Source organism: Microtus pennsylvanicus, chromosome 22 (genome assembly GCF_037038515.1).
Source record: "Microtus pennsylvanicus isolate mMicPen1 chromosome 22, mMicPen1.hap1, whole genome shotgun sequence".
NCBI classification, from domain to species: domain Eukaryota; kingdom Metazoa; phylum Chordata; class Mammalia; order Rodentia; family Cricetidae; genus Microtus; species Microtus pennsylvanicus.
The window spans coordinates 29,106,175-29,132,422 of NC_134600.1; the positions used below are offsets into that span (position 1 = coordinate 29,106,175).

At 37.9% G+C, this 26,248-nt stretch overlaps 1 protein-coding gene across 2 annotated transcripts in view; it reads left to right on the forward strand.

Annotated features, from left to right (window-relative positions):
* Positions 1 to 26,248, forward strand: part of Sema3a (semaphorin 3A) — a 202,278-nt gene that overhangs the window by 103,706 nt on the left and 72,324 nt on the right. For both annotated transcript variants that reach the window (XM_075955979.1, XM_075955978.1), the window contains 2 exons: positions 12,824 to 12,917; positions 21,933 to 22,052. In XM_075955979.1, coding sequence (XP_075812094.1) covers positions 12,824 to 12,917; positions 21,933 to 22,052 — 214 coding nt within the window. The remainder of the gene's footprint in view (positions 1 to 12,823; positions 12,918 to 21,932; positions 22,053 to 26,248) is intronic.

Below are 26,248 nucleotides of genomic sequence, written 5' to 3' on the forward strand. Positions count from 1 at the left end.
GTTCAGACACTTCTCCATGCATATGTTCCCTTTGTTGACATATTTATGTATAAATTGGTAAGATTTCTCAGTGATATCTAAACATGGATGTGAGAAGGAGATTTATAAAAAGAAGTGAAGCTAATAGCTGTATTCTCACAATTTATAATACAGACCTGGCTGGTTTATGGAATGCTAAGACCATACATAAAAAAAATAATTAAAACACATATATGAAAAGATAAGTGAGTTGTCCCTTTTCTTCACGTTCTGCCTCATGATTGTTTTTACTTTGACCTTGCTTTACTAGGTTTAATAGTGGCAAAGCTATGCAGAGTAAATTGGTTATGTTCTGGAATTTCTCCTTCTAGCCAACGTAGAATTTTTTCTTTCAGTGTAATACACCTTGGGAGTTAACAGGCATTCATAGTTGAATAATTAGACCATGACAGCCTTGTGATATCTGCATAAACTCAAATTAAGCTCCTATTAAAAACATAATCTGCATGAAGTATGAACACATGTGCTTTCTGTTTTCTTTGGTTTATGCTATTAATTTTAATGATGACAAAAAGCAGATGAATTATGGCCCTGAGGTTGTGTGGGGAGCCCTGATAAAGTCAGATCCCTTACACTTGAGAGGGCAAATCCTCTTTAATCCAGCAATAAGGCATGCTGTGTTGTTGCTAGGAAAGGGGAAATAAAGTGGTACTACTTTCCCAAATGTTGAAAAGAGGAACTGTGCGTTTTCAACAAATAAAATGAGAACTATGTTAATTCCTTCTAGTTGCTTTCAATGATATACAAGATAACAGGAGGACTATATTATGTGTCAGAGACAATTCAATTAAGTTTAATTAAGAGCTTGATGTATGTATGAGCTACAAGAACTAGAACATATATATATATATATACATACATACATATATGTGTGTGTCTGTGTGTGTATATGAATAACAAACACGCATGTGTATTCTGTGCATACAACATAGTCATGAAGAGAAATAAAATTTCATTCAAGAATGAAATACTCAAGAGTTCAAATGATAAACATCAGATTTGTGTTGTTTCCGTACTGAACATACAATTAGTTTGCCTGGTTTAGCTACAAACTAGTTCTATGAATTAAGCAAGTCACTTTTTTGTCTCTTATTTTTTAATATGAATACATAGAGAGATAATTGCAATGTGTATTTCAAAATGATGCAAAAATACATATAAATCCTTGAAAATGCATGGTTAGCTCTCTGATTAGCAGATACCAGCTATTATTTGTTACAAAAATGAATTATCCTACCACTAGCATAGAAATGGTGCATATTTGTTTGTTAATTTATTTATTACTTGGAGATGGATAAGGGTGGTGTTAAACTCAATGCTAAGTCACTAATCTTTTACAGGTCTAAGATTACCAGCCTGAGCCACCATGCTCAACTAATCATATATTTATTCTAAATAAAGTTACTAATAGCTAAATCACTCTAGGATTTACACATGCTACCAGTGTCATTATACTTTATAACTCACTTGACATTTTATAGTGTCTCCATTTCATAGATTATATTAGCATTTTAAGTGAAACTTTAAAACTTGTTCTGGAACAGGTAATTAAAAGTTGGGGCAATAGTACTTGTAGACTAGATCCCAGAATGCAGAAACATCAGTGTTTTTATTATGTCTTGCTTAAATACCAAACAACAAGAAAGTTCAAAATTACAATTATAATAAGTAACAAAAAAACTCATAATATCTCAACATTAAATTAAGTAAAAGCTTTGTAGTGTTAAGACAATAGTTGGAGGGGCAGTAGAAATTTAAGTCAAAGAAGAGAGTTTTGTTGGCAGTTAAAGAGAGGCCTGTCTCTTTCTAAACAGAAACAAAGGAGTAGATTGGGGAAGGCAGGGGTGAAAAGGGAAACAGGAGAAGAAGAGGGAGGGGAAACTACCATTGTATTGTAAAATTATTGAAAAGAGAGCATGCAATCTTCTAGGGGAAGATGCAGATGAACTCTCCAGGAATGTTGTCATTGTTCTAAGAATGTTGGTGAAATTATTCATGCCTGCATTATGGATTCCAGTAATAATTCTCTAGAAGCAAATTTTGTATTAAACATAAAAGAACCTACAGTATAATTGAGAATTAGAAATTGGTCATATTTCAATTACTATTACATAGTAACATATTTGTTTCATATAGCACAAATATATCTTGTCTTAATAGAAATAACTTTTGTCAAAATGTTCATACATTTGGTGATGTTTGTAATTTTGTTGTTGTTGTTGTTTTTTGTTTTGAGACAGTGTTTCTTTGTGTAGCCTTTGCTGTCCTGAAACTCACTCTGTTGACCAGGCTGGCCTAGAACTCACAGAGATCTGCAAGCCTCTGCCTCCCAAGTACTGGGATTAAAAGTGTGCTCCAACACCACCAGGATATGGTTCTTTTTTTTCTGTGAAAATTTTGCTATGTGTTATTATTCAAGTGGAAACCATTCAGTAGAATAACAACTTATTCAAGTATTTCAGCTTCAAAACCTGCACTTACAACAGCAAGTAGTTTAGTTATGAAACATCTTATAAAAAAACCTCAAAATAAATAGTGGAAAAATAAGTTATTAGTGCATATATTACCTGAGAATCCTTACAGGTATACATTTTCTTTAACTTATCTTTTAGCAACATTCGTTTTCAGCTAATAATAGTCTTTATTTGCAGCAACTTTTGCTTGCTTTATTATAGGAATTATAAAATTCCAATGTGAAGTGACTGTCCATCAGCTAGATGCAAGACATGGCTAACATACTATAATTGGGGGAAATTATACCTGTTTATTCACAGAGCATTGCCTTTTAAAATTTCTCAGCATTTGTTGACAGGGACCCAAAGTTACAATTCCTTTGTGTCTTCTTGCAATGTATATTGTTAAATAACTATTTCTGACAGAGTAATTTTTATGAGGCTCATTATTAGTGATTGCTCTTATATTCCTTTGAAGAGTCAAGGACTCTTAATAGCTCTCAATTTTGAAATAACAGTGCAAAATAAAGAGATTTTGAAACTAAGTTTGAATAACTTGATTAACAAAGAAATGGGGGTGGAAGTTCAATTGCTGGATTTATAAAAAAAATAAATAATGGATACCAAATAACAGAACTTGGCAGCGATATTTGCTAGATGTCCATAGAACAGAATATATAAATTCTGAGAACATTTGTACTTACAAAAAGCAACAGAAGAAGCAAACGTAGAACTCAAAGACACACAACCAGACTCACACCTTGTGGAGAATTAGCAAGTTCTTTGCACGGAAAATACTTAGAATGTTCCACAATGACTTGGTAAAGTCCATAAGCCCTTCTGAGTGCTTACAAAATACAGGAATGCTTTCTGCCCACTGTCTGTGCCCTCAAAGGGAATTTTGATGCAATAAAGATTGAGAAACACACCTAAGAGGACAGTAAATGACTCGATCAAGTCACAACATACACAAGAACTTCTTTGGGCTGCTGTATCGTGTACTAAGATCCAAGTCCTCCCTGCACAGGCCGGGAGGTTCTCATTTCACTAAGCCATCCCACATCACTGTCAGACCCATCATTAGGTCAAGACTCTTTGATGCCATTGTTACCCAACTATCACTCACACCTTTGAAAGCCAAAATAAACAGCTTGTGTTGGCACAGAAAATGTTCCAGTTGGGACGCAAATTTATTGTTCTCTGTTATCTCAATATATGTATATATGCTTCCTTGTGCAAACTCAACTTTCTGTCATTGCTCAACTGTGGATCACATTTATTTACTCTGGGGATTTCCCACATTCTGTTTCCTTCAGATAGAATAATCTGACTCCCTCCTGTCTTCAGCATTTTCTGGGGATCCCTCTGAAGCCCTCAACCTTCCCCGATGTGTAAAAACACAGGAGCATTACCACATTTTCATCACTTGCCCAAAACCATCTCTCAGGGGTTGAGTCAAATGGACTTCAGTTTCTGAAGCAGAAACTCCTTGAATTCTTGTCATGGTGGGGTGTTCCTATCTACTACAGTAAGCAGGTTTAAAGTCTGTCTGGAATCCACATTAAATGCTATGTATAACTGCTTAAGGCACAGTGAGATCTCAGTTTATGGTCAATGTTGATAATTTTTTTTCAAATGCATTTAAGCTTTAAAAAAGTGAATATGATACATTTCTGTTAGATATTTCTGCTGTGATTTCCAATTTTAATAAATAGACCTTTCATTTTCTCATTTCAGATAAATATCTTATACAATTCAATGTGAATTTCTTACCTAAACAAATATTTATACTAGTGCTTTAAAAACATATAAATTATTAAATTCTTTAAAATAAATACAAATATGAAAATACTAATAAGAAATCATGCCGTAGCTGAGTGTGGTGGCACACACCCTTTAACTCAGCACTCCAGAATCAGCGGCAAGAAGTCAGTCTGGTCTACATAGTGAGAATCTGGTTTGACCGGTATACACAGTGAGAGCTAGTCTCAAAACTGGGGGCAGGATGGAACAAATTATGTACCACTATGCATAAAAACTCATGCATAGTAAATGCAAACAGCTTCTTCAGTTTTGATGTAGCACACGTCTTCACCCCGACACAGCTGTGATAATTCCTACTGAGTGAAAACCATCAGGCAGAGGAGTGTTATTGAGAAGGTTGGACACAATGTTGCATAGAGTCAGAAGACGTATAAATTCTACAACCTGATGAGTTTAACTTCTTGAAGGTGGCTATAAAAAGGGTCATTATATTTACTGATAAAATTGATAAAAGAGAGTTATAGACTACCTGCCCCATATTTTTTTTTTAAAAAAATCAATGATAACAAGTTGAGTTAGTTTGGGGTTAAACTCTCCTAGCTTTAGAACTAGAGTATTCTAATGTTTCAAGTATACAAATACCAATAATATACGAACATTAATGAACATCACCTTGAGAAATTAATACTGCTCATCATTCATTTATTCACTGGTTACAACACAATACATAGTTTACTCTTCTTACATGAAGATAATAATATAACAAGATCTGTACTTCATTTAAGACAATTTAATATGAAAAAGAGTGAGTTATCATTGAAGGCAAAGGGAGGTATGACTAGAGTGTTATGCAACCTCCAGAAAAAATCTGCTTCCCCGCACAAAAATCGGGGGCATATAAAGAACTGAAGATCTTGACCTAAACTTTGGGTAATAAATGTATTAAGTTTTAGCACTACACAAACCCAAACCTCACTTCATGGACTCTAATTACCTTTGCAGACACCACACATACGTCTCGTAAGTCATTGTGTCATATATTATTACATGATTTCATCAGGTTTCAGTGACTGATTTTAGCTTTTGAAGTTGTGTCTAGCTTTGCTGAAGCTGATTGAGAGAGTGAGACTCCACGGAGAAGAATGGCAAATCCAAGAGCAGCAGATGGAAGCTGATTTGTCAACACTGACTTGGCTTTTACATAGCACAACTCTTTCCTATAACAAAATAAAAATTGCCTAACTAATGTTCTCAGTATGATCTTCCCTTGCAGATGTTGTCATTTGGGACCGAGGTCAACTTTTCTGTCCAAGAAAACCTATGCATGCCTAGCTCTTTACTCTGCTTCTAAGAGGAAGGACTCATTCAGGCTGCGAGGCTGTTAAAGATAACTTTCTCAGTGCTGTAGCCGTAGGCCACGTGTGGCTGTGTACCATTTGAAATGTGACTAACGCCAGTGAGAAATGGGAGCTTTCCTGTTTTAAATTAATATAAATTAAAGAAGGAGACATGCGTCATGGCTGGACACTGTTGCACAGTGTTTGTCTGGAGTCACCCTTTTAGGAAAAGTAAGTTCCGGATGAATTTGAGCCAGAAAGGAACTTCTTTGTCAAAGCGCAGTATGCCACAGTATTTCCTGTGGTATCTTATTGCATTCGTTCTTTCCGAAAGTCCACAGACTTGTCCTGTCCATTCATTGCCTGTATACCATTTTTAATTAAGAAATGCAAAAGAAGCCTAATAAAGCATGTTTGCAAAAACCAATAAGCAATTCTCTTAGGAAGTGACTTCCTAAATTAAGGAAAGGTCATGTTGTGTCAGGAAGGATGAAGGGGTTTCTAGAGAGATCACAGAATCGTGGCAGAGTCAAGGAATCTTGGGAAATCAAATTATCTTGTAAGGAAGATATCTTCTGTGAGAAGCAGGGAAAAGAAATACAAGAAGCTCAAAAAGTCGATTCGTTAAAAATTGTCTGAAGCATTGGGTTTTACAAAATGTCACACAGTTCTCCCCAGCCCAACGTGCCTTCTTCTTCACGTGAGCAGGATTTTATTTGCCTTCCATTTTTTTAAAACACCGTTCATGTTTGAATCATTAAGTAAAGGAACTTAGATTGCAACAGTATTGCCGAAATTTATTACTTGGACAAGATTGAGATTTAAGAAATTTACTGCCATGATGTCAGCAATGGTTTCTAATTTATAAGACTTTGGAGTAGACATTAGCATGGTTATTATTTCCTCCAATGCCTTACCTCATCAGCCCAGTAACGTTCAGGAAATCCAAAAGACAAAGGAGAAAGAGTAGTCTTGAAAGCTAAAAATAGTTGCAGAAAACTGATGCAATCGTGTAATAAAATAAGGCACAATAACTTACGTGATGTGTGTAGTGCCTGCTAAAGCAATTAGAGTTCATTCATTGAGCGCATGGATTGCTAAACATGAATTCAACTATTTCAGCACAAGTAAATTGAAGAAGCTATATACTTTAACAATGCCCACAGACTTTGGGATCTCTAGTCTTAGTATTTGCATATGTGATCTACTTAACATTTTTATAAAGCAGAAAATCACTGGGTAGCAAAAAAATTTTCCAAAGGCCTTTCAAGTAGAACCTAACCATGAACTACATGATATATTACATATAGATAGGGAATTAGCACACGGTTATATTGTGACATAGTCTTTACAATGATTAACTAGCATCACATGTTTTATAGGTCTTTCTCATCAAAAAGCGGAAACAGAAGCATTAAATGAATCCAACCAACATGCTAGAGGGGGATATTTACAAAATTAAATATTTATTTTATTTTTAAATTAATTGCTCATGTGTATCAGTTTATGAGAATTTGCCAAATTGCAAGTGTGTTCTGGTGCCCAGAGAAATCAGATTCCCGGGACCTGGAGTTTATAGATGGGCTGTGTGATAGGGGTCCTGGGAACTGAACTTGGGTCCTTTGCAAGAGCAGTGTGGTTCCCTAATCATTGAGCAGTCTCTCCAGCCTAAGCAGGATGCATTTAAATGCACATTAAAAATATGTAAACAATATATTTTGATCATAGTCTTTCCCCTTCCACCTGCTTCCAGATCCCTCCCCTGCTTCTTAGTCCCTCAGTGTCATGCTCATTCTCTCTCTAAAAAAAAATAAATAAAACAAAAACCAGAAACAAAGTGCACATACACAAACACATGCACGCTTGAGCACACACACATCACACACACACACACCACAAGCCCGCGCACACACACAGACACATTAAAGACAACATGCAATCTGTTTGTGTTGGCCAGCTACTACTGAACATGCAGCATGCCCTGAGTATTGTTAATAGACACAGTGTCAGTCCATTGAAGAAAACGTATGCTTCTTCTCCCAGGTGGTATCAATGAGAAACAGTGTCTTGGTTAGAGGTGGGCACCGTGTCCACTTCTGCTCTCTGAGCTGGAATGTTGTCTGTCATGGACTTGTACAAGTCTGGTGCACTATGTCAAAATCTCTGGGAGTTCACAAATGCATCCGCCCTGTTGTTTCTGGGAAATACTCTTTCCTGAGTAGTCCACCACCACTGGCTCATACAATATTTCTGCCTCTTCTTCCACATAGACCTCAGAGCCTCGAAGAGAAGGGTATGATATAGATAACTCATTCAGGGCTAAATGCTCCAAAGACCCTCACTTTCTGCTAAGTGCCCAGTTATGGGTCTCTGTCATGTCCCATCTACTTCCAGACGAACCTTCTCTGATGAGGGTTTAGCTATGCACTCTTCTATGAACAGGGAAAATGTCATTAGGAGACATTTTATCTCTATGCTCACTTAACAGAATAAATGTGTTAGTTTTTTCGTGGGGTCCGTGATCTATCTATTCTCAGGTTCATGGTCTCATTAGCAGTGTTAGTATAGATTCCATATCATGAGGCAGACCTGGAATCCAATGGAAAAGTAGTTGCTTATTCACATAGCGTTTGTTCTACTATTGTACCAGAGGGCATATATTGCAAATGGTCACTGTTAGAGATTGCAGGACTCATAACTGGATGATATCAATTATTATTTTTGTCCCCTATTAACATACATGGTGCCTTACAGCAAGTAAATGCTATTCAATAGGGGGTCAAAGCTTCAACCTGAGCACTGACTAGATCGCTCCAAGTGTGATGATATAAGTAAGTGATATTCAGAATAGGGCTTACTTTCAGCTTGTGGTAGGAGGCTATGATATTTGGGAGAGCATCTATGAGATTTCTTTGGCCAATAGCTTAAAAAGTCACAACTCATTCCTGGAACTTGGGATTCTGTTTCATAGCATATGATGTCCAGTTGGAATATTTTCTCCCCCATTATATGAGAACTCCATTTAAATTTCATCTATACATGTATATATTTTAGGAAGCTTCAACAGCCATGGGTTTCCAGATCACTTTAGAAAAAATCTTTATTGTTAGATGTTCCTTACCATATTATCTCTTCTGCCCAGCCCTTCCACCCCCATCTCCATTTAATTCTCCTATTCTAAGGTCCCCTTTATCCCTTTATGGTATATTCTATTCAGTAGAAGAACCAATTTCAGAGCCCAATCTCTTACTTGCTACCTAAGATCTGTGACTATTTTGAATGAAACATAAACCCACATCTTTAAATCTAACATACACACCCAAAGGAAAACATGAAGGGTTTGCCTTTCCGTGCCTGGATTACTTGAATCACGATAGTTGTTTCTAGCTCTCTCTACATGAAAATCTCATCATCTTTTTTTCCTTAACAGCTGAATATCACTCCATTATATAAGTGTTCCATATTTTCATTGTCCATTTATCAGTGGATGGGCATCTAAGGTGTTTGCAGTTTCTGGCTGTTATAAATAGAGCACTAATGAACATTGTCTACAGTAAGATAGAGCATTCACTGGGGATATCTCCAAATGTTAGTACAGATCTATTTTCAGCTTTCTGAGGAACCTCCACACTTATTTCCAAAGTGGGTTCATAAATTTGCATTTGTACCAGCAGTACGTGGTGAGTGTCCCCCTTTCCCTGCATCATCACCAACATCTGCTGTCATTTATTTGATTAATCTTGAAGTTCTTACTGGGGTAAGATAAAAATCTTATAATTTTAATTTGCATTTACCAGAAAGCAATGGATTTTTTTTAAAAAGTAGTTCTCATCCATTTGTATTTTAATATTTGATAATGCTGTTTAGTTCTACACCTCATTTTTAATTTCAGTTATTTGCTTTCTTTGTGTTGAGTATTTTAATTATATACTCTAAATACTAACTATTATCAGATATATAATTGCAAAGATTAATTGACAAAGAAATCACACATGCTGCTGGAATAATTGTGTCCTTTTGCTAAGTAATGAACATTTTTTGTAGGTTTAATAGTGTTGAAATTTCTAGAAACTCTCCATGTTTTCTTTCCTTTTTATTTGATGTACAATCTGAGGTAGCGCAAGCCACTCTCAACATCCCATGCAGTCATGAATAACCTTGAACGTGTGATCTTCCTGCCTCTACCCACCAACTGGTGTGATTATGAGTGTCCAGTATCAGTAAGATGTCAAACAAATTGCCTGCCACATTTGTTTCGGAAAAGAAAAAAAAATCTCATATGTTAAGAAAATTAACATTTTTGTACTTTGAAGGGTTTTTTTTTTTCACAGTAGAGCTTTTCAAGTATACTTTTGTCCAACGAGAGGAGAAAACAAGTTCAATGCTCTATTCAAGAACAAATGTTTTCGTATATTCTGAAAATCCACACTAATTTTTGCTTGTGAGCATATAAAGTCACTTATCCTGTGTCATGGGAAATTTTGATAAACATGAGACAATGATTTTACTATAGGAAAAAAAGGGACAGTTTTTAGGATAAATTATATTTTATATATTACCACAACATATTTTTACATTTAGAGTGAGATTTATTCTGGTACAGATGAGGAATCTAAGTTTGAAAAAGGCTTAGGGTCTTGCCTGAGATCCAAAGCTAGCAAAAGGCAGAGCCAGGAATAACAGCCATTTTGTCCAATTTCAGCATCTCTGGGCCCATTTCTTCAAGTAATGGGTACGGACTTTTCACTACAAGTATGTGTATGCAAGTAACATTATATACTGCCATCTTCAGAAAGCAGATATATATTCCATGACCGCATCTCACTGGACTGAGAAGAAACTGTGTGTTTGTAGCACTGTAGAATCCTGTACCAACAGAGAACATTAGTCCTGGAGACATTCAGAAATTTAAGTAGCAGTATTCTTAGAGGAAAGATGTTTGTCAGCAAGATGAGTGATTAATTTAGTAGTTATTGATGGAGTTAAGCAAAAAGAACGCAATTTCTGAGCATATTATCTGATACCATGACCCAGGGGCTCCTCTTAAACCGTGACTGACATGCTTGACCTCGGTTCCTTTGGAGTCTAATCTTTTACTCTGTAAATCAAATACTACATGACATTGGAAGCTCACCTCCTCTACCTTGACATGGCCTGATTAACTTGGACATATGATCCTCGACATTCTGTCTCTCATATTTTGAAAGGACGGCTTCTCTGCATAGTTGGGTCTAACAAAGTATCCATAAGGAAAAGAGGCAATCACTTTTTTTCCCATTTTTCCCATCAGTTCTCCCAGTGTTTCCTCCAACTTTTAACAAATATTCATAGTTACTGATTTTATAGTATTTTATATGTTTTGTAAACTATGGGCTTAAGCATAGCTACATCCTCCTAAACATACTCTTTGGCCTCTAGTTTCTAAGTTTAATAAAACTCCATGAAATCAAACTATTACTTGTAAGTACTTGTATGTCTTCATTAGTGTAAGTTAATTATTTTCATGTTGTATTTTTGGTATGGAAGTCTCTAAATACGGTTAGATATCTGGTGTTTTATGTAACCATGATTAAGTAGTAATGTAGTATTTATTTCAAATCACATGAAGAAGTTGATGAATATAAGTAACAAGTTGCCATAAATATACACATTCTTTGAGTAATCATAAGAACAACATTAAAAAATAGCCTATTTCTTTTCTGAATTAATATTCCTTACATAAATTTCACAGTATTTTTTACGGTAAAACTCTAAGGTGGAATATTAATATTAAAATTGACTTTTTAGGCCCAGTGGTGCAGAGATAAGGTATGATCACAGAAAATCTGAATCTGATTATTTGCCAAGCTGGGCTTGGTGCCTGGATCACCAACATTCCGGCTATAATTGCACATTTCTGGGAAAACCCATAAATTATTACACAGTATTAATTTTAGGATGAAACTAAAGACCCATCATTGCTACTGACAGCTGATACAAAATAGCGAATCAATGGAAAGAAACAGTAATACAGGTAATTCATGTCACCATGATGGAACTGCAGAATGCCTGGTTTCCTTCCTTTTCCACTTTTCTCTGCAATCCAAAATGGGATCTGAGAGTTATAGTTTGAAACCCTGCCATTAGCTCCATCAGAAATATTAAATGTTAAACCAACGGCTTATTGACCATAAAAATGAATATCATTTGCTATTATGCATTAGAAAATACTTTTATGTGATTAGTAGAAAAATTGCCAACACCACTATTTTATTTCAGTCTTTGGACAGGTTAATGAACCAGTGGGAGGAAGAAGCTTACATGCAGTGTGCCAGAAAGGCTCCTGAGTTTATTCAGCTGTCACTTATGCCTAGCATGATACATCCTGACAGAGGGTTCAGAGCCGGGACTCTCTGACCTACTTCTCAGGCATTTGTTGTCATGCATACATGTTATTCACGTGCTATCTGGGGGCATAAACATATTTCTGTATTTAGTTAAAAGTTTATTTACTGTATCTGGATACTTGACCTCCCCAAAGATGTGACTTATGTGTTAAAAAAAAAAAAGGAGGAAGTGTAAAAGTGTTTGCTCTTCCCTGGTGCCACCTCACAGACAGACTCTTCCTAGAGCATTGGTTCCCTTGTAGAGAAAGAAGGATGATTTCATGTCCCTTACTAGGTAACTGAGTCTTATAAAGCACAGTAGGAGCATGTCAATTACACAGAAGTGGAGTAGGGGAATTGACTGCTGTGGTTAAATACTTTTAAATGGATTGTGTGTACAGAAAATAAAATAGGAGTCATCTAGAAATGTAATCTAATTGTTATTTTTCTTCTCTATCAAAAAATAAAATGAGTCATTTTACATCATTCTAAATTTTGTTTTCCCAAGAGCCATTTGCACAGATCTTACATGGCAAACCTGAGAAAATTAAAAAGTTACCTTAGTTATTAGTTCTACCACAATAAGTCTTGCTGTAGGCCTGTGGACTTTTTCACTTGCACCATTCTCACAGCTACCAAAAAAACAACCAGCAAACAAACAAGGCAAACTCCAAACCATGAAAATGAGTAGCCATTTGGCTAGTCGTAGCTCATTCAGTCCATTTACTTCATTTGTCTTCTCCAAAGTTGAAACAAATTAAAGCACTCTGTGTTGGATGGGAATACTCAGCTTCTCTTTGATTTACTGACATGCTGAACACACTTCTGTGAATAAACGGAACCTTTCTTTTGTTTCAATCTGCAGGACAACATTTTTAAGCTCCAGGACTCCCATTTTGAAAACGGTCGTGGAAAGAGTCCTTATGACCCCAAACTACTGACAGCCTCTCTCCTAATAGGTATGTAACTAACGATCAACTGCATAGCGAATCTGCTACAACCAAGGTCAAGTTGGCCCATTCCTTTCACCTGCCAAGATCTGTCATTGTTATTCATGCAGTTTCAGAAGCAGAGCAACAGTTGCGCTGCTCACAAATATTTTTAAAGGAATTAAAAAAAATCACTAATTGTTGATTGTGATTGCCTTACTCAAACTGATTTGTGTTTTAGGAAATAGTTTAATTATACCTTTGAGAATAGTTGGCTCAAATGTTATACATCATTCACCAAACTTTAGCTTTTGCTTTTGGTAGTATTATTTCATTTTCATTTGATGAATAAATAGAATGTAGGCTTTGAGATATGGTTTAAAAAGATGGCAATCAGTGTATCGTGAGAAATGTACTTCAGGATGTCACTGTGTCAACGTTTGGACCACTTCTCTGGCATGATTAAGCCAAGTAGCGGTACCATTGGCAGAGACTCCCTGGTGCATCTTTTTTTTTTTTTGAGAAAAAACAAAATTTCCTCCTCCTCCCAGCCTCCCATTTCCCTCCTCCCACTCCTCTTCCCCTCCCCCCACTCCTCTCCCTCTCCCTCTCCAGTCCACAGAGCAGTCAGAGTTCCCTGCCCTGTGGAAAGTCCAAGGTCCTCCCTCCATCCAGGTCTAGGAAGGTGAGCATCTAAACTGGCTAGGCTCCCACAAAGCCAGAACATGAAGTAGGATCAAAACCCAGTGCCATTGTCTTTGGCTTCTCATCAGCCCTCATTGTCCGCCATGTTCAGCGAGTCCGGTTTTATCCCATGCTTTTTCAGTCACAGTCCAGCTGGCCTTGGTGAGCTCCCAATAGATCAGCTCCACTGTCTCAGTGGGTGGGTGTGCCCCTCAAGGTCCTGACTTCCTTGCTCATGTTCTCCCTCCTTCTGCTCCTCATTGGGACCTTGGGAGTTCGTTCCGGTGCTCCAATGTGGGTCTCTGTCTCTATCTCCATCCATCACCAGATGAAGGTTCTATGATTATATGCAAGATTCGTCAGTATTGCTATAGGCTAGGGCCATTTCAGGTTCCCTCTCCTCAGCTGCCCAAGAAACTAACTGGTGCATCTTGTTTGACTCGCTGGAGTATCTTGTTGTATATGCCAGCCTAAGGAAAATATTCTGTCATTACATTTTCCCCCTTTAAGATTTTAGCCTCCTCGTTGCTTAAACACTCACAAAATAGCTTAGGAGACTTACTTTTTCCTTACTTTCATTTCTATTCTTTTTCCTTCTTTTCTTGTTTGTCTCTGCTGCAGAGGGTTGGAGAATACGTACAAAGCTAAAGATCAGAGTCAGGGATAGAAGTAGGAATGTTAGTCTGTATGAAGTGTGAAGAATTTTTACTCGTTCATTCACCAGAAAACTTGGCTTAACGAAATAAAAGCTAAAAGTATAGAGTTATGGGTGTGTTCTTCCTCACTCCCACCTCCTCTTCTTTCTTTCCTTTTTAACATTTTTCATTCTTCTTGCTTTTTTTAGTTACATGTATCAGCAACCCTATACACATTATATTTGTACTCTTTTCTATTAAGTGTTTACATTAAAAATAATGAAAGTTTTCAGACATCAAAGTTTAGAATTTTTAAAAGTAAATTAAGGCTTAGCTCATTTTGCGTAAGTTTAATGCTTTCCATTTCTTCCCTTGTCAAAGTACTTTTTATACTCAAGAAAATTAAACTTTATTTGTAGAGACAACTGTACTAACCACAGAGATATATATCCAATATGGTCCAGTGTTTATTTTATCACCAACCTTTGCTCCATTTAGAATAAAATTTTGCAATATAAATTACCTATTTTATGGCTCTTCAATCTAGACAATTCTAGCCCATTTGATCCCTTTATGAGACATTTTTTAAAAGACTTTTTAAACCTGAAGGACAACTGCCGACTTAGCAAACGTGTAATTTTCCTGTTAATGGGTGACCTGGTGTTTACATGTGCATGCCTTCCTCATGCATGCAGGCTGAAATTTGAAAGTTGTCTCACACAATGAGGGAAATCATGCCTTGTTCTGACTTGCAACCTGTATTTATTTAAATGGCACGCAAAAAAATGAAACATATTACTCAAAAAGCAGTCTGTACAAGTGTGTCTAAAGCTGAGTTAGCTTGTGGTATGTTCCTCTGAAGGGATTTGCTTATTTATTTTATTATTCCACCGAGAAAGGCTGATGACAGTCAGTATTACATAGCTCGTATGGCATGCAGCCACACAAGGCCCACGAAGGAAAAGAAACTCCAAAGTTTGGTCTTATATTAGGGTTTCTTTGAAATAAATGTATAGGTTGATGAAAGGGAGGAAGGAATGACTGAAGTTCAGCGAGAGGATATGTGGCGGAGAAGGAACAAGAGACCTTTCAGAAACACACGCTTTCCGTGGGAGTCCAGACCTAACACACCCACTCCAGCAAAATGCGTCCATAACTTTCAGAGCAATGAAGTACATAGTCATAAAGTCAAATAAATTAGTTCTGAATCAGTTAAAAATAAGTGCAGATAGAAGAACAGCTCCACTCAGATCAGGTAAAAAACAAATCCCTTAAAACATCCTCAATGACTTTTTTTTTTAATTTTAAATATTTATTTATCTGTTGAGTGTGCTGGGTTGTGTCGGTGCTCCAGCACCACAGTTGTGTGTGGAGGTCAGAGGACACTCTCAGGTGTTGCTTCTTTCCCCGCTCTATGGAAGTCCTGGGGATTGGACTCAGGTGGGCAGATTGGTGGCAAGCAACTTTATCCATTAATCCACCATGGCTCCCGTGTAGCACCATTTGACTTCAAGGGCCGTAACTTCCTTTGTTGTGGTTGTTTGCTTTGGCAGTGTATTACAAATTCTCCTCTCACGGTACATAAAATATTCTTTATTGGCTCTGGGGCATTTTCTCTTATACTTCTTGAACATGAATAGTCACTGGCCTTATGGGTCTTTTGAACACAAATATTTGCTACATCAATTAAACTTTTGAATATAACCACCTCGGAAGTGCCCAGGAGCTGATGTACGGATGAGGAGTTAGCCACACACCAGTCCTGTCTTCTCATATAACTTGGGGATTCATCCTCATTTCAGCACATAAAAGAGAAAATCTAAGGCCGCTCCTTTCCTCAAACCTAGGCTTCACTCAAAACATCTGTGACGTGGTCTTGGCAGAAGGTGTTTTTCATACTTGCAATGCCAGGATAAAGCTGTTCCAACCAAAACTAATTGTTAAAAACCAACAGAGAGTTTACACAAACTGTGGAAGTTTTGTAAAATCTCCTTTCAAAATCCCAAAAGTTGACAGGCGGTGGTGGCGCACGCCTTTAATCCCAGCACTCGGGAGGCAGAGGCAGGCGGATCTCTGTGAGTTGCAGGACAGGAACCAAAAAGCTACGGAGAAACCCTGTCTCGAAAAATCCAAAAAAAAAAAAAAAAAAAAAAAAACCAAAAGTTTACAAGGTTGACTATAGGTTTGTTACCCTTGCCCAATGCATAGCTACCCAAAGTGCCCAAATTCAGCATGGTAGCACATGCCTCTAATCCCAGCACTTGGGAGGCAGGGGCTGACAGATCTTTGTGAGTGAGTTCAGTCTGGTCTAGGAAGCTTGTTCCAGGACAGCTAGGACTGTTACATAAAGAAACCCTGTCAAAAAAAAAAAGGGCCCAAATCCAGTTACATGTTCTCAATTTTTCAAGTCACCTTAATAAAGTTACTTTGCCAATCTTTTAAAATAATAAGAGTACTGCAGAATTTATTTTTAAAATATCTCTTCTTCCACCTGCACGTATTTTTCAACTTTGTTTAAAATATCCTTATTAAAGATAGCATTTGCTCCCCTGTTCAGTATAAATACCAGGTGTGAGGAGAACACAAGAATAAAACCTAGAACTTTCTACACCAATTAAGGAGTAACTCACTTTTTCATGATATGAAAGAATGGCCACCCCGAGAGCAATTCTATTTTCTCACTGAAATATTTACCAGGCAATACAGACTAATAATTTAGATATATTCCATAAAGAAGGGATATTGCTGAGGCCTATTTCAAATGTCTGAGGTCTTCCTCACGTATATATGTTCAGGCTGGAACTTTGCCTTACTCAGGAAGGAATATATTCTGGCATTAAATATGCGTTCAATGAGTCTTAGAATAGGCAGGGTAATACCCTAAAATAGTTAGATATTGATGCAGATATTATTTGAGCCTCTGTCTGGGCCTCAGTTCCCTGATCCATAAGATAGTAGGCCATGCTAATTCTGCTAGCTTCTCACAAGAGTTAAAGGCACAATGTAAAGGCTGTTTGGGTATACGTCCATTTCTGAGGTGATGATGAAGGGGAATACACAGAAACGCATATTAATATCTGTCTATGAGGAAGCTGGGAGGCACAGTTGGAGTCTTATAAATCTTAGGTTTGAAACTGTGTTCCATGTGAACACATTGCTTCAGAAAAGCATCATCATTAAGACAACAGCATACGGAACAAAGTCTGCACGCATATGTTGCTATATAGACAGCGGCCATAGGGAAGAACCGGGTCAGACTTTCTCTGCGTCCCTCCACTGCACCATGGGTCTCATTCCTTCAGCGTGGGTTGGGTACAGAAAGGCAGGAGAGAGCAGCTTGGCTTCTTCTGTTTCTCATTAACCGTCTCTCTGTGAGGACAATTTACCTAAGGTGTTAACAACGTAATAGCCTGGTCTTTAGGTTTGTTTGATATCCGCTGACATTCAAGTCTCACTCCTCACCTGGGCCAGAAACGCTGCAATTTCATCGGGAAATTTATTTTTCCTCCTCAGTTTCGCCTCGCCACACCCTTCTTAGGAATTGTAATCCAAGACATTAGCTGATCTAAGCCACATTGTTCCTTCATTTGGAGCTGTGAACAGAAATTCTAGAGTGGGTGTGAACTTTTGTTTTTAATGCATGGTTCTCGGGAACTCAGCCGTGGTGGATGCGGAGGTCGCGAAGCTGTTTCCATTCATCTCAGTAAATTATACTTTCCTTAGGCAGACTTTAAAGGTTACAGTTAAGACAGAATGGATGTGTGCTCAAATAGCCATCTTGGTCTTTGCTGCCTTCTAGACAGTTTAGTTTTATCTGTCAGCACCGCATACTCATCATAGAATGTATTAGTTTTGAGCCATCAAAAAGTGCCATTTCTATATATAGATTCTTTATGATCTGGCTGGTTAGACAGTGTCCATAACCTTGAATATGTTACTGAACCATCAGCTTAACACAAGTGGACACAGTTCATGTTTTCTTTCACTCATGGATTATTTTACATAGTAAGCTCAAGAATTTGTATCAGCAGTATTGCCATTCAAAACACACACACACACACAGACAGACACACACACATATATTATAGCACCTCATATTTTTAATAATGTGTCAATAGTACACATTAACATTATGCTCACGAATTAATATTCAATTGATGGCTTTATAAGTAGCCTTAAATGAGAAAAAATACAATTAGTCAAATTTTGCTGTCACTGTTACACTTACTTGTTCCCCAAAATAAGCCCTTTAAGCAATTGCATATTATGTAAAGTAAAATTATGTGGATAACTTTAGAAAGACAAAATCTTGACACAACTTTAGTACTTCCCGGAAGTGTTCAAATGTTTTACCTGGCACAGATGGGGGTTGTTGCTATATTTCTGCTTAACAACAACAACCAAAGAGGTAAGAGTTGGCCATTTTGCCAACTAGACCATCAGCCAAAATAAGAACAATGTCTTGTTATATTTTCTATGTAACCATCACCCTTGCTAAGAATTCCCATAGATATATAAGAAGGGAATTGTGTCTAAGGCTAACAGCAAGAAACAGCTACTAACAATTAGGAAAGACAAGAAGAGATCTTGCCCTGTAACGCCTCATAATTACCCGATATAATCCGGCTCAGAAAAACTAACACCAGCTTGTGCAAAAAGTATTATTTGGGTGAAAGGTGATTTCCCATGACAACTGATACCTAAACCTCTACCTCCCGTTTGTTCAAAAGTCAATTTCTAAATTTAATTATCTTCTCAGTAAACATTGAGCTCTTCTGCTTGGTCCAAATCATCTTCCCATCTGTTGTGCAAATAGAAAGAAAATAACTCTCTGCTTGGGAATCTTTTTCTCTGGTGCTGAGTTCTTTCATCCTTGCATGACAGTGAACAAGAAAAATAATATAACCCAGATAACGTGTAAGAGATGTTGGTCGTTATCAGCTTCTCAATTCTCCTCTGCGTCATTTTGTAACAGACACAGTAATTCTGCATTCCATTTCCTCTTAAGAGCAAGCTGGCCAATCGGATGACCACGGCTTTATATTCTCTACTGTATACGATGTAGGCTTTGTTGGGTGTGATTTGCGGACAGTAAGCTGTTCAGGTCATCTGCAGTTTCAGTTTCATCTGACTTGGTTTTCACATGCAACTTTGGCATTCTGGTTGTGAGCCTGCCCTTTAATCGCTGAGCCATCCCTCCAATCTGTCATGCACAAGTCTAACCAGCATCCTCTTGATCTCACTGACCAAAAGAAAATATGTGATAGGTATTTGCCACCACCTTGTTAAAGTTGACGGTAATAATTTTGATGAGAATGTGAAAATGCTTAAATATAGATAAATTATAAGCTATCAATAAGTCCTTAAGTATTCCAAAAGCCTTTAGAATAAATGAGCATTTTCTTTAAAGTGATGCTGGATTTCTGTGTGGCAAAATGTTACAGTATCATAGGTTATATTTCACTTATCATTTCCTTAGGTAAAGAAAGAACAAAATACTTCCGAGTCCCAATGATACCATATGCAGAATGACTTGCGAGTAGTCTTAATAGCACTATCTAATTGGAAACTTGTAATAAATTACTGTCTAGATAAATAATTTGTTCACTTAGAGTCACTGCAATCTAAAGCAAATAATTTTAAGCTCACTTATAAAAAGGATAGTCAGTTTTAAAGTGATTTTTTTTTCTCTGCTTAGTCTCCAATGTCTAGGGACTCCTCAAAGTCCAAGAAACTCTTCAGAAAACTAAACATGGTGGCACACACTTTGAATTCTAGCAATCTGGAGTCCGGAGAAGGTAGATCTGCGAGTTCAAGGCCAGCCTAGTTTACTGAAGGAGTTCTAGGCCAGTCAGGGTTTCATAGTGAGACCTTGTCTCAAAAAAAAAAAACAAAAACAAAAACAAAAACAAAAAAAACAAAAAAAAAAAACAACCAAACAAACAAACACAAAACACACAAAACTTCAGGAAGGCAAAGTTCCAGTGGAATGGTTGATTTGGGTTAGAGAATATCTACTTTGTCCAAAGTTCCTGTGAAAACTGAAAATACATAACTAAAGAATGGCATGTAAGTGATAATATGCCCAAAGCATTTATCCCAGAAGACTGACAGACATTTCTACATTTCTACATATGGCAGTATAGTAGCAGAGGGGAATGGTGATGTACACATATTTAACTTGTTTTTCTAAGCTCTCTTTGCTTGGTGACTATTTTGAAGTTAAAGATTATGAGAATCTAATAATCAAAAAATGTTTTTAAATTCTGTATTATTTGTGGAAGTGTATCTCATCTCTTGAATTGTTTGGCTTTGTAAATAAAACAGTTAACTCTAAGCAATTTAGTGCTTATATGTTATCTAGAAGAGAGAATCTGAGGTGCTTTCTGTCTCAATGACAGAAGGCATACATTTTGCAAACTTTATTTAATTGAAAGGTATGCCTTAGCTTAATAACCTTAGAGTTAAACAGGCTTGGATTTGAACCTTCACCCCGGCTACCCTAACTATTAAGCCCATCAACCTTGGCCTTCCTGAATGTAAAACAGGGGCGACATTCTTTTCTCTAGGGTACGTTGACAGAGCTGAAAGAGATCATTAGAAAGAGTTAAGGCAGACTGCCTGACAAGCGCAAAATAACATTCAGCTGGTGTAACTTTTTCTTGTCCCCCATTCCCGTCTCTGCTCTTTTCTTTTTACATCCTGATAATGATGCTTCCATCGTTAAACTGGGACTAAGGGTTCACACGCTTTCAGGAGCAAAACACCAAGAACAATGGAATCGAGAACTCAGATGGTTGGACCCGGGGCTTCTGAACTTGCTTACTCTTCAAAATTAGTTTTGTTGAAGTCCTGCTGTCAGACTTTATGATACCTTATACCAGTTTGAAACATCTTCCATACCGGAATTCTAAAAACTAAAGAGTAAACGTATGATATGGCTAGCTAGATAAAGTAATGACAGGGCCACTGTGACCCCAGGTTTGGTTTTCCCAGAAACAACATAAAAAAAGTGTTGAGGTTGCAAGGCTGCTGGGAATGGCTGCACACAGTGGGCAGAGTCAGGATAACTCCAGAGAGCGAGCTAGCTAAACTCTCTGACATTGATTAACTCCAGGGTCAGCAAGATCATGCCTCAAGAAGGGCAGAGTAGAGAGCCATGATAACATCGTCTGAGGTCAACTCCAGGCCTTCACACATGTCAACAAAAGTGTACCCACATACAGGCAAACCACAGGCCAATGTACGTGTAAAAATTGAATTAAAAAAAGGAAGAAAAAATTCAAGGAAAATATTATTTCTTATAATAACATCTCATTCATCAGAACCCATTGGAAAATAGTTCATCAAACATTTAAGTATCCCTAAAACAAGTTAAAAATAAGGTTATTTAAACCATAAAGGGTTACCCATATAAAAGCAAACTATGCGATAAATAAAGGTTTTACTCTTCCATTTTTTAAAAATTTCATCAATGAGGAAAATAGGAAAAATTTCATGTTTAGCTGAATTCTCTAAATCAGACTTTATTCTGGTTTCCCAACTTCTCACTGACCCATTGCTAGGACCCTCCCTCCTTTCAGGACTCGGGTGAAATACAGACAGTTCCGCATATCGATGGAAAAAGCATTTGTTATAACATGAAAATTACATTGTCCCTGTTTTGCTTTTCTTGCTCTGCCTCAGTTAAATAATACACGCTTGGTTTCCCTTTGTGACAATGCAGACGGGGAGCTATACTCTGGAACCGCTGCCGACTTCATGGGCCGGGACTTCGCTATCTTCCGGACGCTGGGGCACCACCACCCCATCAGGACGGAGCAGCATGACTCCCGTTGGCTCAATGGTAGGTTGGATGTGCAAGGACACAGGCGCGGGAACAGAACCTATTTGTCACTGGAAAGATTTCCTTTTTGCAGGACCTACAGCTACTCTAGATTCAGGAGGCCGTTAGGATTACGGCGATGACCTCACAACCGTGGGTGTGAGAAAACTGGGAAAACAGAAGAGAAGATTAAAAACTGAGGAAATATTTGCTCTGTGCCAAATGGGAAGGTTCTCAGGAGTCAGCTATGGAAAGAAAGGGTCTGGGCTGAAAGCGCGGAAGGGAGGCAGTGGAAAAGATACCGTCTTCTGGGGCCACGACAACAAAGCTCAGGGCAGTAGCTCTTTTGCTCCGTATCTTTCTCTGCTCATTGCTTTGAGAGCATCATTCCAAGCCTTGACGTCAAAACTCTTTTCCCTGCTAAGTGCATTATATTTCAGGGCATTCACGTGACTCTGACTGCTCTCATACAAGCAAGTAAACAAAAGACAACCACTGCGTCGTTTTATAGACAAGGAAATGAAGACCTACCTACATACACCGAATCCTGTATAGTTTTGTAAAAGGAGATCTCAGTTTTCCCCAAGTCAAGCACGGGTCTAACTGCTTGAGGAGTAGATGCTTTTTGTAATTTGTTCTCACTTCTTAGTGTTTAAATCACGCTGGCATTACATAAAATGTACAGAATGCACAAGCTTAAATAAGCAAAAAGATTGTCATTTAGAGTATAAATTCATCTTTATATGTCTGCCTATCAAGTTTGATGATTATTTTCTTATTGACTTACACACAATAATCGAGTATTTATTTATAATTATCTTTATGATATTATGAGAGTAGCTTTTATGATGTAATTTAAAGTTTGTATTTCTGCTTTCTCAGTCACATGAACTAACGTTGCCCGTTCCTAATGTCCCCTATTTGGAGTTGTGCGTTGTTCCGCACGCTTCCTTAAGGAGTATAAGTTTATGGTGGACTTCCTGCAGGATGCCAGACTGTCTTACTCTGAACGTCTGCTCCACCTTCACTGGGAAGAACTAGCAAAGCCCCTGCATGGCCTCTATATCTATATTTCTGTTCAAAAAAAAATTGACACCTGCCTCTGGCTCTCAGTGAAACTTCAGAGGAGTGTAAGATCTTTATAAGAATTTTGTTTTATCAGCACCTTGCTTTAGAGCGATCACTCAGAGCATAAGACAGGCCTCTCCTCACCCAAGTCTGCATCTCTTTCCTTCTGTGGCAAGGCTTCTATTGGACTAGTCTCTCTCGTGGCTAGGAACAAAGGCACAGAACCTGTCTCACATAGTCTTCCTGCCATTATTTCTTAATTTAATTGGTACTTTTTGTTGGTTATTTTATTGCTAGTATCTTTTAGTGTTTTCTTTGCCATTTATTGTATTGTGTGTGTGTGTGTGTGTGTGTGTATGTGGGGTGGTACATATATGTGTGAGTGTGCACATGCCCAGCGTGTGCTCTGTGGAGTCAGGAAACTACTGAAAGGTTTTCTTCTTCCACCCTGTGAGAGCTGAGAACCAAACCCAGGCCATCGCACTTAGCAGCAACCCCAGAAAGCCCCTTTACCCTGAGTCATCTATCCAGCACTCATATTTCCTTTTGCAAAGATGTCTTCCCATGACTTGAAACTTGGATCCATTGTCCCATGCAAGCTGTTTCCTTTATGTATGCTCAAGTTCATTGTCTGTCTGGGACTCTTTACCTTCAAAATTTTCACCACTGTCTACTGATTTCAACTTAACTTTACTCCAAGTCTACTCCATGACCCTCTTCAAAAGGCACTCCTGATTTTCCCTGCTTCTCACCCAGCTCTGTTGAACTAGCCCTGCAGAATTTCCTGTGTGTTCTCAAAGCAATCACTTCTCTGTGTCCCTTACTTCTTGCTCTCACTAACTTCTTTAAATTAGGCTTCAGTTGCTGATTGTTGTTTTACATACAGAAAATTATGAAGATCATTCATGACGGAGTGTGACTTCATAGTAGTAAATGGGTATCAGGCATACAGTCAATTTTTTCACCCTGTTAGCAGCACAGGAAATATTGTTATGTCTACATACTCCGAGGAGTTGAAAGGCCCAGTGAGGAACCGAGGAGATGAGGAGGCCTTGATGAAAAGGGCATGTTTAAAACTCAAGAGAGAGCCGGGAAGAGAACTGTAAATTATCCACCACCAGTTATTAAAGCTAGCGTGGTTTGTGGGGGGGTGCCAAGTTAGTAGGGAAACCCTGTTTAACATCACTATCTAGTCTGTTCCCCAATGGAAATATTTGTGTGGGAGAGAAAATGTTTGTTTTTTATTCAGGAACAAAGCGCCTTTGATCTACCAAGAACTCTAGCGCTCGTACAGGCTCTCGCTGTCCATGAGAAAGCAAATCTGATTAGAAGATGGACAAAGGAGAGGCTAGTATCCGTTTCATTTTCATGGCCTTAAGGAAAAAGTCATGAAGCCAAAGCCGCTTTCATGCTGCACACACACACACACACATGTTGACAGCTGGCGCTGAAGAATTCTCACTGTGGGAAAGCAGATCATTGGCCGCAACGCTGTTCTTCAGCCCTGAAAACGTGTGGCTCATTTGAGAATTCAGCTATCAGTCTCTCAGCACTAAATGTGAGAACTGATTTTTTCCCGAATTAACAGAAAGGTTCCATCTGACAGGGTGCAGAAACCAGATTGCTCAGAGTGTGGAGATACTGGTGTCTTCCACACAGGGCCAGAGGACTGCGAAACCCAGGCTTTGAGAAATCAGATACTATTTTAGGAAAAAATGGAAACAAAATGTTGACATATTCCTGCAAAAAAAATGAGTGTGTTTTGGGGCATCAGCATAGACCACAGAATCAACATTATTGCCAGATATAATGTACTGCCTGGTATGACATTTGTCAGGGGTCTTCAGGGCTGTTGAATTAATTTGGGTTCATGCCTTCATGCATTTCCCCAATTAATCCATTTCTTTTGGGTGAGCAAATGAATCACTTTTATGTGGTTTTTAATGTTTGCTCACTCTGAAAAAAAAACACAAATGCAGCTCTGTAGTATTCTATCTTGAATTTCCATGACTTTGTAAGTATAGCCTCCCTACTTTAACGCTTCTTTTAAAAACCAACACACCTTTATAACAGTGCCAATAAAGTTTTTAGTCCAGTTTGAACAAGAAAGAATTGCAAGAAATCATAAAAAAAATCACAATATTTGAAATCTATATATGTTTTTACAAATTAGTTTATGATAGCTGTCTTCATGCTTTAGGACAAACCCTAATTTAAGTTTCCTGGTGATTAAAATAACTTCTCATGTCAGGTATATGCAACATGAGTTTAACATGTTCTAAAAGTCACGCTTTCCCCTTGTGCTTCATAAACTCCCTCAATAGGGTACAGTTTTAAACTTCAATTCCAATTTCAGCTTCTAGTAATTTGGAAATCAAGTTAACTTTTTCTGTGTATATTTGTGGTTAGAAAACAAATTTCTGCTGCTCTTAGGGTAATCCTTCTTTAGCATTTGGTGGGCTATCTAGTTACTGTACCCTTCAGCCATTCATTCAGATAGATGGATGACTAGCTCAAGTTTATTATTATTTTTATTTGATGAAGACTGCTTTACACATTGTTCATGTCCTTGACTAATAGTGGAATGCTGTGTAATTTCAACAAAAATCCACCAGCTTCAAAATGACATTTCTCTTAGACTCTGACCTTTATCTGTGATGGAAAGATAATACGGACAACTTCCTATAATTACTATTTAAAACAAGTCAGATAACATACATAAAATGCACGGTGATTCTGAACCTTCCCAGGTGTTTACACGTTAGCCTGCTCTATCCTGTAGCGTGCTGCTTTGGCCAGGGAATGCCTGAGAATGTGTAGGGTTCCCTCTGTCAATGGTTACATTGGAGTGAGGGTTAAAGGGCAACCTGGTCCTGGCTTCGGTACAATGAAACCGCACGGATCCTTGAGAGATCCAAGGCCTGGTGAACACAAACAGACCTAATTACATGCCCAGAGTGTGGGGCTTTCCCATTCATTGCAGGAAGACCTGTTTTCTTTTAGTGGAATTTCCTAAAAGGATCGTGCCTGTGGATAAACTGCTCGCTTGTTTTCCTTCTTCCTTTTTTCTTTCTCTGTAATTGAAATGGTATGCAAGTCATCATTGACTTCCTCTCAGAGCCATTCCAGGACGGCCTGCCCTCATTGGA